Raw genomic sequence first — 12,997 nt, 5'->3', positions numbered from 1 at the left:
CAGGGGTGTGAAAAAAAACACCCCCCTGAGCACAGCGAGTGCAGCGCTGTAAAGCGCCAGTGTAATCAGAGCCTGCAACGCTGCACCCTCGCTCGCAGCACTGCAAGCTATTCCCCTCGGAGAGGTGGAGTACATAACAGTGCTGCGAGAGAGTTCTCGCGACTACACTCGCGCTTCACAGCGCTGCCACGGTAGTGCTGGGAAGTCCCGAGTGTAGCCAAGGCCTCAGTGTGACTGTGAACTGTGACCTGAAACTGTAATTGTTCAATTTTGAAAGAGAAAAGGCATAAATAGTGTGTGTATGTGTGTGTGTGTGTATATATAGATAGGAGAGAGAGAAAGAGAGAGAGAGAGATGCTTTTAAGAGACATAAAGAGGAAGCGGAAAGAACTCTACATTTCAATGTGACCTGCTCTGTGTGAGTAATCAGGTGATGGGGGGGGGGTTGCCCAAAGTAAGTAATATTTCCTTATAAAGACAAAATCTATCTCACTGCCACATGACGTTTGATCACTCTAGTCACTTCCTTCGTTGGGGTCACATACTGAAGGTTGACAAGTTGCACTTCGGATCAGAAAGGAGGGTTTTCCTAGGCACACTCCAAGCTGCTTCTACTTATTTTTTTACAGCTTTCAAACAAGGTAATTTTACAAAAAATCTTTCCTTTCAGTTTGAGTTGGATCTCACACTGCCTGGTAATTTGGACCACAGCATTAGATTTCTAGTATGCTTACAGCACCTGTTATTTTTCTGTGCACCCACCCTCAATGTGCACTCTAGCAGTTTAACTGCACAGGAAACCTGTGGTCACCAGGAACAAGAGCATAGGATCAGTAACAGCATGAATCATTTTGCAGTCTAGTGCAGATTATTTCTATAAACCTTTGGGAGTATATGTAGTGTGTTATTTTGGTATATTGCCGTTCGTTCGATTTGTATCGGAGTTATCGGCTGTATTTGATCCATTTGAAAATGTTGTGAGAATGAGTGGATTGATGTGGAGGTGTAGTTTAATTTTAGTTCCAGTGGTCTGAAAAAGGCTGATATTTTCTAGATGATTTACTTTTTCTGATACGGCTTAAAATTGTTGCTTGTTCGGAAGACATACAAGCTAACCTATTATCTGTCTAATTTCACTGTGCTGTCCCTTCCCCGATAATGGGAGCCATATTGGGTTATCAATTTTAAGGCAGAACTTATCACTGATTTCAATAGGGACTACTGCTTAAAACATGTGGGATGGCCCCAGAATAAAACTTTGTTTTTAAAAGCCTGAGCCAATGTGCATTTAAGTCAGTCAAAGTATTGCCATTGACTTGAATGGGCTTTGATTTGGACTCTAAATTTATTGTGTGTTACAAGTCTCTGGATTCTCCGGGTGGCTTTATCTCTTCTGAGCATTCAGAGGACGTTTGCACAAACAAGGATCTTCCTGCTGATCCTTCCATTCCATAATTTCCAGACTTTCCTGCCTCCCTCGGCCAGGCAGGTATGGATTCACCATGGAGTTAATTCAAGCTTCATTAAACATTGGCTGTATAGAACTGTGGAACATTATGTCTCTGGATGACTTTGATTTCCAAATCATAAATGAAATGAGATGTCAGGGTTCTAAATACATGACACTAAAATTTCAGGGAAAGAATAACAAATATATATTAACCAAGATACAAAATCTTCGTTAACGTGACACAAAACGTAATGGCCAAATCCTGTAGTCCTTAGTCCACTGACATCGAAGGGAGTTTGTCTCAATGCAGGATTTGTCCACTAGCTCCTGCAAACATCAAGTGAAGATAATCTTAAAAACAAATTACAAATGAGGCTACTTCTTTAGGGATGCAGATGGATTGTTGACAAATGGAGTTTTGATTATTTTGGTGAAATCTCAGGGCCACGTGTGTAGAGGGGACCCTCCATACACATATCTCCCCCTCCTTATGCTGAAGGGGTGGGTCAGACCTCTATGGTGTCTGAAAGTAGAGAATGAGTGGAAGGGGAGGGCAGGGAAAGACCCAGGCAGTCTCCGCCTGCATCGAGTAGAAACAGAAAACTCCCTTCTTATTGGAAAATCCCATTAAGAGCTGGCACAAGCTGCCTGAGCCATTTGGGAAATTCCTGATAGCACAGTTAGTTGTTTTACCTTCTGAATATATTTTGAAAGTTTAGCTGGTTATGATTATTTTACATGCACCATGTTATTGGTTACGTACTAATACGCTTGAAATACGTACAGTAATTTTCTTCTATGAATTTATATCAAATACATTTATTATACTGTAGATATTCAGCATACTTTAATTGAGTAAACACTTTGAGGTACGTCTAACAACCCACCACCATGCAGAGTGCCATCACATTTTGCAGAGCCCCTGGGACTCTAATGCGTAGGGATGGGGGATCGATTGGAGAGAGACTGTCTTCTGTTTACCTAAGATTTCTTTATGCAGTCCCTCTCTGCACTTAGTAGGTGCTGAACATGTAGATTAAGTCTGCTTGCTAATATCCGAAGTGGACTTTGCTGGGAATTCTGCTCATTGCCTTTCTCAGGTTCTAAGAAGTGTTATGTCGGCTATTTCTACAGCAGGAAAAAATTGATGGATTTATTGCACAGAAGGGCAGGGCTAGTGATTCCACAACTCTGCATAACCACTGGCCAAAAATCCCTGCAGGATTAGCAGGTACTACTACAGCCCAGTAGTGGCTGGGCTGGTGTGTGGGAAGGAGGACTCCATTCCCCTACAACCTCTCTGGAACTCTCTTGCATAAACTCTGTTTACTTAAGCTAGGTCTAGGCTCCAAGATTTGGCCTTAAGCACTTAATAAATTATATTGAGAAACAATGTCCTTTCTTGAAAGCTTATGAAATTAAGACTTGTGTAGCACCACCATGTTGTCTTTCAAGCAGAGATAAATATGTCGTTTTACTACAGTCTCTTCAAATTCTCTGATGCAGCATCTTTATCATTCAGCAGCTATATTGGGGATGGTTATAGTCTTTTTGGGGACGGTATCATTTACTGTGGACCAGTTGTGAACCCCTTATTCACACTGGGGAGCAGTTACTCACAGAAGTAATCCCATTGACTTCATGAGGGTTGCACAAGCTTGCCCTGTAGTTCTATACAATGCCTTGCACAGTGCAGTCCCAACCTAGTTGAAACTTCTAGGCGCTACCGTAATAGGAATGTTATATATTGTTAATGGAGTTAGGTACATTTTGGGCTGTTTGGGATTCAGAATTTAATTCAACACCCTTGAGAAAATTAGAATGAAACATTTAACTTTATTGTGTATTTGTAGCTATTTAAGTAGGCCGATGGACACACTACAAAGAATATACACCTAGAAAAAGAGCATTTTTTTAATTGCAGCATATTCAAAATACCTTAGTCAGTCTATACCCTTCAGTGATCTTGGAAGTCATTTTATTAAGAATTACATTTTAATTTGATATTTTGTTCAGAAATTGTTGGTGTTTCCTAATGTAGTTAACCACAGTGGCCTAGGAAGGAGTACTGCGGAAAGAGATCTGGAGGTCATAGTGGACCACAAGCTAAATATGAACCAACAGTGTAACACTGTTGCAAGAAAAGCAAGCATCATTCTGGGATGTATTGGCAAGAGTGTTGTAAGCAAGACTCGAGAAGTAATTCTTCCGCTCTACTCCACTCTGATAAGCCCTTAGCTGCAGTACTGTGTCTAGTTCTGGGCGCCACATTTCAGAAAAGATGTGGACAAATTGGAGAAAGTCCAGAGAAGAGCAACAAACTCGATTAAAGGTCTAGAAAACGTTACTTATGAGGGAAGATTGAAAAAACAGAATTTGTTTAGTCTGCAAAAGAAGACAGAGAGGGGACATGATAACAGTTTTCAAGTACATGAAAGGTTGTTACAAGGAGAAGGGAGAAAAATTGTTCTTCTTAACCTCTGAGGATAGGACAAGAACCAAAGGGCTTAAATTGCAGCAAGGGAGGTGTAGGTTGGACATTAGGAAAAACTTCCTAACTGTCAGGGTGGTTAAGCACTGGGACAAATTGCCCAGGGAATTTGTGGAATCTCCATCATTAGAGGTTTTTAAGACCAGGTTAGACAAACACATCAGATGTTTATTATTTAGTCCTGCCTTGAGTGCAGGGGACTGAACTAGATGATCTATTGAGGTCCCTTCCAATCTTACATTTCTATGATTCTGTGATGATAAATAACCAGTGAAGGACAAGGTGTTGCAGTGGGTCCTTTCACCTTGGGAGATGTGGGTTCAAATTTTGTCTTAGACTGCTAGTGAAAAATCATTAGACCACATAACTAAACCGCCACACAAATAGGAAGGATTGCCAGTCTGGTCAAGAACCTCCAGACTGAAAAAGTAAGAGTGTTGTAGATTAGCATTGGAGCATTGATGGATCTATCTAGCTGTCTAAAGCATTGCTGTCAGCTAGATTCTTGTAGACCCCCCATCTATAAATTAATCCTGCCCCCACTCTGACAGAAACTCTGAGGGAAGGTTGACATGCTAACACTGCCTGTCCTCCCGGGCTGTGAATACATCCTGGGTTTCTTTCTTGGCACAGAGAGATGCAATTTACCTCTGACAACACTAGAGAATCTAGGGTTTTATGTACATTACAGCTTGAAATAACAAAAATAGAATATAAAATGTGTCCTGAGGAGTGAGAGAGAGGAAATTTTAGACTATGCTGTAACTTCATTAAATATGTTTTGCTGAGCATCAGCAACATTATTTTGCTCTCTCCATTTAGTGCCTTTATGGATGTTGATTTTAAAGAAGTTAGGGCTTTTTTCTTTTTTTTTTTTTTTTTGTCAGTGAACGGAAGACTAAAGTTGAGCAACTTTTAAGCCACAATGTTGTGGTTTATAGCATTGATTCTTCTTTTCACATGAGATCAACTGAATAATTTCTCTTTCTCTCTCCTTGTGTGTGAGAGCAATAACGGAAGAAAATATTATGTGCCCTCCCTGCAAGACTATCTGCAGTTGTCAAACATTTATAAGACCCAAAAACATAAATGCCACCTTCCCTCCTGTACAAAATATGCAAGTTGGACACATAGTCTGAGCAGGACACCTTTGCATGGGGGCTGTAGCTGGGTCAGAGGACATATGGGCAAAACCATGAAGTCTATGCATGCTAGTCCCCATTGAGAGAGAGAGAGAAATATTCCAGGAGAAGAATGTCCTACCAGAGACATTCTGATCGCCATCAGTTACATGCACATGGATGAGGAAGGGAATTTAAGAAACTTTGGTTGGAGGAAGGATTTAGTGAGGAAAATCCCCCAAAGATACCACCTACTCCCATAGGTGCTGGAAATAGGGTAGGTGGGAGTGCTGCCACACCCCCTGGCTTGAAGTGGTTTCCATTATAGACAGGGTTTACAGTTTGGCTCAGTGGCTCTCAGCACCCCCACTATATAAATTGTTCCAGCACCCCTGCCGACTCCCGTATATCTTTATGATATTCAAGCACACTTGGGATACATCAGAAGATGCAGAACTCCTTTTCACTTCCTGAAAGCTCCTTCTCAATCGCTGTTGCTTATCTCATTGCCCAGATGCTGTAGGTAAGGAGAATTTTCCTGATGCATTTTGGGTCAAAAACTCTCCTTGAAATTGATCAGAAAGAAATGCTAATTCAGAAAAGTGGAAAACTATTCTATAATCCTGATGAAAAATCCTGCAGAAAGAAATCAGGTCTCAGATAACCGACAGCTTGGTTAGGGCAAAGAAGAATAAAGAAAATAGGAGTTAAAGGGGTCCAGCTCTGCCAGAGAAAACAGTACTGTGTTGTTGGGGAGAACTCCGTCTTGTGTTTTTCTTCTGCTGCTCTAAATGCTCTATTTTGCAGGGATGACATGTTTCTTGTTCCAGCAGCCTAAGAGAGAATAAACCATTTAGAAGAGGGTGGCTGAGGCAGGGCCGGTGCAACCATTTAGGCAAACTAGGCAGCCGCATAGGGCTCCTAGTGGTTGCGGGTGCCTAAAAGCCCGCTCAGGTGAGGAAGTGGAGTGGAGGTGAGCTGGGGCGCGGGGAGGGCCGCCCGCAGTAATGGGGGGGGCACATAGGGGAACCCTCCCCACCCCAGATCAACTCCACTCTGCCTCCTCCGCCGAGCACACAGCCCCCGCTCTAAGTCTCCTCCAATCGGCACCGCAAGCCTGCGAGGGGAGGAGAATTAGAGCGGTGCCAGCATGCTCAGCGGAGGAGGTGGAGCTGAGTTGAGCTGGGGCGGGCTCCCCAGGTGGGGTTAGCTGCCGCGGTGGGGGTCTCCCCAGGTGGGGTTAGCTGCCACGGTGGGGGTCTCCCCAGGCAGGGTTAGCTGCCGCAGGTGGGGGGGGGGCTCCCCGGGCGGGGTTAGCTGCTGCAGAAGGGGGATAGCTGCTGCGGGGGGGGGGGGGGCGGGGTTAACTGGGTGGGGGGGGTGCAAGGTGGAAGTTTCGCCTATCCCAATTGTCGCCACTTCCAGGAGCCACTTGGAGCCGAGTAGGGAGACCGACCTGGTCAGTGGTGCTGAGTGTTGGTTAAGGTAGACTAGGCACCTGGCCCTTGACAGCTCTCTACTTTCTCAGTGCATTTGATTTAACCACCTCAGATAATTTCAGAAAAGTGACAATAATTTTTAAGTATAAATTAATGCACAGGAAAACTCCCTTGACATCCCCAACAAATCAGACTCTCAAGCAGCATCTTTCCAAAATAAATCACATTGACATTAATACAAAAATTGTTTCTCTTACTCTGAAAACTTTCTGGACAAGATTCTTCTCTCAGTTCTTCCAGTCTACATTTGGGAGACCTTCACTGACGTTACTGAGCAAATCTGGCCAAATATGAGACTATAAGTATTAAAAATAAAGACTTGGTTCTTTCACTCCCTTTACTGCAATCTCTTGCCAAATTGGGGTTAAAGGTAATCTTGAAACAGTGTAGGAGCGGTGTTCCACTAGGGACTTTGCTGTTGATATTATGTGGATATTATGTACCTGCGATGAGGTACTAAGGTGCCCAACTTTACAACTTAAACAATTATGTGACTTGCAAAGTCCTGTGATAGAGTTGTGCCGATGGCAGTTTAGGGTTAACTGACAAAAATAGAATCTGGGGATCCAATTTTGATCGCACCCCAGGGTAAAAAGGGAATAACTCCATTGAAGTAACTATAACAGGACCGCTTGGAAATAGTGACCATAATACAATAGCATTCAACATCCCTGTGGTGGGAAGAATATTTCAACAGCCCAACACTGTGGCATTTAATTTCAAAAGGGGGAACTATGCAAATGAGGGGGTTAGTTAAACAGAAGTTAAAAAAGTACAGTGACTAAAGTGAAATCCCTGCAAGCTGCACGGGCGCTTTTTAAAGACACCATAATAGAGGCCCAACTTCAATGTATACCCCAAATTAAGAAACACAGTAAAAGAACTAAAAAAGAGCCACCATGGCTTAACAACCATGTAAAAGAAGCAGTGAGAGATAAAAAGACTTCCTTTAAAAGGTGGAAGTCAAATCCTAGTGAGGCAAATAGAAAGGAGCATAAACGCTGCCAAATTAAGTGCAAGAATGTAATAAGAAAAACCAAAGAGGAGTTTGAAGAACGGCTAGCCAAAAACTCCAAAGGTAATAACAAAATGTTTTTTAAGTATATCAGAAGCAGGAAGCCTGCTAAACAACCAGTGGGGCTCCTTGATGATCGAGACACAAAAGGAGCGCTTAAAGACGATAAAGTCATTGCGGAGAAACTAAATGGATTCTTTGCTTCAGTCTTCACGGCTGAGGATGTTAGGGAGATTCCCAAACCTGAGCCGGCTTTTGTAGGTGACAAATCTGAGGAACTGTCACAGATTGAAGTGTCACTAGAGGAGGTTTTGGAATTAATTGATAAACTTAACATTAACAAGTCACCGGGACCAGATGGCATTCACCCAAGAGTTCTGAAAGAACTCAAATGTGAAGTTGCGGAACTATTAACTAAGGTTTGTAACCTGTTCTTTAAATCGGCTTCTGTACCCAATGACTGGAAGTTAACTAATGTAACGCCAATATTTAAAAAGGGCTCTAGAGGTGATCTCGGCAATTACAGATCGGTAAGTCTAACGTCGGTACCGGGCAAATTAGTCAAAACAATAGTTAAGAATAAAATTGTCAGACACATAGAAAAACATAAACTGTTGAGCAATAGTCAACATGGTTTATGTAAAGGGAAATCGTGTCTTACTAATCTATTAGAGTTTTTGAAGGGGTCAACAAACATGTCGACAAGGGGGATCCAGTGGACATAGTGTACTTAGATTTCCAGAAAGCCTTTGACAAGTTCCCTCACCAAAGGCTCTTACGTAAATTAAGTTGTCATGGGATAAAATGGAAGGGCCTTTCATGGATTGAGAACTGGTTAAAAGACCGGGAACAAAGGGTAGGAATTAATGGTAAATTCTCAGAATGGAGAGGGGTAACTAGTGGTGTTCCACAAGGGTCAGTCCTTGGACCAATCCTATTCAACTTATTTATAAATGATCTGGAGAAAGGGGTAAACAGTGAGGTGGCAAAGTTTGCAGATGATACTAAACTGCTCAAGATAGTTAAGACCAAAGCAGACTGTGACGAACTTCAAAAAGATCTCACAAAACTAAGTGATTGGGCAACAAAATGGCAAATGAAATTTAATGTGGATAAATGTAAAGTAATGCACATTGGAAAAAATAACCCCAACTATACATACAATATGATGGGGGCTAAGTTAGCTACAACGAATCAGGAAAAAGATCTTGGAGTCATCATGGATAGTTCTCTGAAGATATCCACGCAGGGTGCAGAGGCGGTCAAAAAAGCAAACAGGATGTTAGGGATCATTAAAAAGGGGATAGAGAATAAGACTGAGAATATATTATTGCCCTTATATAAATCGATGGTACGCCCACATCTCGAATACTGCGTACAGATGTGGTCTCCTCATCTCAAAAAAGATAAACTGGCACTAGAAAAGGTTCAGAAAAGGGCAACTAAAATGATTAGGGGTTTGGAACGGGTCCCATATGAGGAGAGATTAAAGAGGCTAGGACTCTTCAGCTTGGAAAAGAGGAGACTAAGGGGGGATATGATAGAGGTATATAAAATCATGAGTGATGTGGAGAAAGTGGATAAGGAAAAGTTATTTACTTATTCCCATAATACAAGAACTAGGGGTCACCAAATGAAATTAATAGGCAGCAGGTTTAAAACAAATACAAGGAAGTTCTTCTTCACGCAGCGCACAGTCATCTTGTAGAACTCCTTACCTGAGGAGGTTGTGAAGGCTAGGACTATAACAGCGTTTAAAAGAGAACTGGATAAATTCATGGTGGTTAAGTCCATTAATGGCTATTAGCCAGGATGGGTAAGGAATGGTGTCCCTAGCCTCTGTTTGTCAGAGGATGGAGATGGATGGCAGGAGAGAGATCACTTGATCATTTCCTGTTAGGTCCACTCCCTCTGGGGCACCTGGCATTGGCCACTGTCGGTAGACAGGATACTGGGATAGATGGACCTTTGGTCTGACCTGGTTCGGCCGTTCTTATGTTCTTATGTAAGTTGGTGGCACAAGGGGATATTAGGTACTAGAATTAATTGGGTGAAATTAAAAGGTACAGTTAGACTGAGAATATAGAAAAATTCCAACTAACGTGTGTGTGCTGGAGGGGAGGAGACATCAGGGTACTTTAGTGGTATGAATACGGCAGCATGCTGGCAGTTCCAATCTCAGCTCTGACACTGACTCTCTAGCCTTGGGTAAAACATTTAACTTTTCTGCTCAGTTTCCCCATCTGTAAAATGGGACTGATAATATTGACCTCACAGGGGTATGTGAGGATTAATAACAGTGAAACCTGTGCCTTTGGTGGCCATTATTATCAGGTTGCATTGTACTTCATGGACCAAATTCTCCAGCAGCATATGTGGGCACAACTCCATTGGTTTCAATGGGACCATTTATGCAGATGGTGAACTTGACCCAATATTTGTAACTGAATTGTGTGATAGTATGTATGTGCTATTATTGTTGTTTACATTAGCTATTGTACTGTGGAATTATCTTCCTGGAGCAGTGTTAGACATCATATTGCTTGATAACGAATCTAGACTGGACAGTATAAACCTGCATTGGAAATGGATTAATGAGATGCCCTTCCATGATTTCCTGTCCAGTAGGTCCCTAATACTTCTCAATACTATTAATAAGAGTGGCTCAATCGTACAAAGCACTATACAAACACAAAAAGACAGTCCCTGCCTTTACAATCTTATTTATGTATTGTGTTATTCTTCTCTATAGGCAATGCTTCAAAAAAGTTTGAGCAAGATGAACCAGCTTTCTCTCCTGATGAAGAAGTCTTTTAGTTCTGATCCAGAACTTGCAGAGATTAGGCAGCTAAACTGTGCTACTGTAGGGACAGACAGGATGAAAGAACCAACCACATTTTATTGCCTTTGGCTTATTTTTCATCCATTTCCATAAAGAGTTCTCCTTGTACGCCACACTTACTGACATTATAAATCAATGCATAAATTCAGGAAGGCATTAAACCTGAAATCCAGATAAATGGTGCCTAACTGTTATACTCAAATTATTGTAGCAAATGTGTCAAGTATCATCTTCCATTTTTCATATCTACCCTGAATATCTTTTACAAAACAATACAAATGTTTGCAATCTGGACCTTCTCAATGAAGTTATGGGGTTGGGGTTTTTTTAGGTCTGAAGTGGTTTTAGTGCATTCTCTTTTGATTCTTTCCTAAATAAGGGCACTGCAACTGCAGCAGCCACCCTCAAATCCTCTAACTAGGGCCCATATAGTATTCTAGTCTAATACAGTCCTTATATTATTTTGTAAATCATATTTTATTTATTACACTAGTGCCTAAGGACCAAACAAAAGTGGGGCCCCATTGTGCTAGGTCCAGTACGATCCCAGAACTATAGACATTCTGTGCCCCAAAGAGCTTATTCTATAAACAGACAAGACAGAGGCGGGGCAGGACAATCCCGGTTCTATTACCATGGTATGGGAGCACCCTTCAGCAGTGCATGAAGCAATGTGACAAGCATCTGTCACAAGTGGAACTGAATCTTCCACCTCTGTGCAGTATTCTCAATGATATCAGAATGAAGGCACAAACGTGTTTAGAACCTAATCCTTCTTTGTGTTGCATTGGTGTACTGAGAGGGAGAGGGCACAAAATGCCTCTTTCTCCCACGGTGTGCCGGTAAAACAATAGAGCTACAGTTTCAACCTCGAGCCGAGGAGAGCGCTAAGATGAAGGCCCTGTTACAACACTTGCCAGTGTATCCCACTCGAAGGGATACATGTTCTGCTAGCTGGAAGACCCAAGTAGGCCCTTAGCATGTATGCTGCAATGTGAAGTGTTTGCTAATTGGTGATCCAAGCTGCCCCCCGTGGCAACAGTAGCAAAGTGCTCCCAATCATGTGTTTGCCCCCAAACATCCTGAGCCATCCTGACCCACACTTGCAGGATGGCTTTGGGAATTCCTGAGTGTCCAGCATAATTCTGTTCTGTCCCTCCACAGAGAATTAAGGCAAGTGAGGACGGGATTTAGGTATCAAAAGTATTCACCAGCCTTGACAAGAATTTTGGGCAGGACTTGGCAAAACAGTGCAGTTTGGTAACAAATCAATGTGGATTTACATCTATAGGATTCAAAAAAGGTCACCTCTTAGTTACACTACTGGATACAGATGGAAACTGTGTTGTAAATTATAAAGAATGATGCAGTGACTTCGTGTCATGCTGTTAATTCTAACTTCTAAGTGAAATTGCTTTGAACTTCTGACTCTTAAAAATAAAAGGCACAAACTAATAACATGCATTTTCCTGCAGATTTGTCATTCAAAGAAGTAAAAAATGGCATCAACAGCACACATCTCAGAGGAAGAGATGACAGACTTAAGAGAAGCTTTCAATAAAGTCGGTGAGTACAGTTAGCATGTAACATACGACACTAGGTGAAGTTGTATTGTATCCCTCTGTACTGACCAGCTTCAGTTAAATGAGCCATGCTTCAGTACTGTCATACTGTGAAATGGAAACTATATGAAGTAATGTTCATACAACTGCAGTCCTTTTCAAAGAAAACCACTTTAGCCTGCTGTAGCTTTCTGGAAGTACAGCATTGGCATTCCTTTGCTGAATGAAGACTACAGCCCACTTCTTCGGAAGAAGTGGGCTGTAGTCCACGAAAGCTTATGCTCTAATAAATTTGTTAGTCTCTAAGGTGCCACAAGTACTCCTGTTCTTCTTTTTGCGGATACAGACTAACACGGCTGCTACTCTGAAACCCATAATACATTGGTTCACATCCCCTAGGGAAACTGAAACAAAGGCAAATTAAAAAAACCTCAAATGTACAGCCCCTTTTCCTTGATCATTTTGTGCTCTGTGTGTTTTTAAATTCATATCCCTTTTTCTACTTTTAAGCCCCATTCTGTTTTTCTCTACTTATACTGGACCATCTTTCTCCCCTGATTCTAAGGATATGCATTTCTGTCTCTCACAGCTCACTTATTCTCAGCCATTAAGTCCTTTCATTGCTACCAAGCATTTTTCCTCTCCCAGTCCTGATCCTCTCTCTAAGTCCTCTTCTCTCTACTAGTTTCTGTTTCCACTGTGAGACAGACATTGAAAGGACACTCTTCACAATCCCATATTAATCCATACTTCTGTTGCTAAGAAGCAGCCTCAAATGTAGATCCTATGTGGCTTCGCTGCAAATGGCATGGTCAATTTCCAGCTCAGCTCAGGAAATCACAATATATACTTCTTTGAAATCTCTCTCTGGGCAAATGAAGACTACAAAACAAAATTTGGGACAATATATATATACTGAGAGTATAGGAGAGTTTCTTACAAATAACAAGTTGCTAGCATTTTCATATGTCAAAGAAAAAATCTGTCTACATGACATCTAAATAGTTTCAACATATA

At 41.8% G+C, this 12,997-nt stretch overlaps 1 protein-coding gene across 1 annotated transcript in view; it reads left to right on the top strand.

Moving 5' to 3' along the window:
• Positions 1 to 536: 536 nt before the first annotated feature.
• The window catches only part of LCP1 (lymphocyte cytosolic protein 1), a 34,104-nt gene continuing 21,643 nt past the window's right edge, over positions 537 to 12,997 (top strand). Inside the window, exons 1-2 of the mRNA XM_054014507.1 lie at positions 537 to 641; positions 11,894 to 11,984. Coding sequence (XP_053870482.1) covers positions 11,918 to 11,984 — 67 coding nt within the window. The 5' untranslated portion in view covers positions 537 to 641; positions 11,894 to 11,917. The remainder of the gene's footprint in view (positions 642 to 11,893; positions 11,985 to 12,997) is intronic.

The sequence above is a fragment of the Malaclemys terrapin genome, chromosome 1 (genome assembly GCF_027887155.1).
Source record: "Malaclemys terrapin pileata isolate rMalTer1 chromosome 1, rMalTer1.hap1, whole genome shotgun sequence".
NCBI classification, from domain to species: Eukaryota; Metazoa; Chordata; order Testudines; family Emydidae; genus Malaclemys; species Malaclemys terrapin.
Note: the sequence above shows the minus strand (reverse complement) of the source record. Positions and strands in the feature narration are given on the sequence as shown.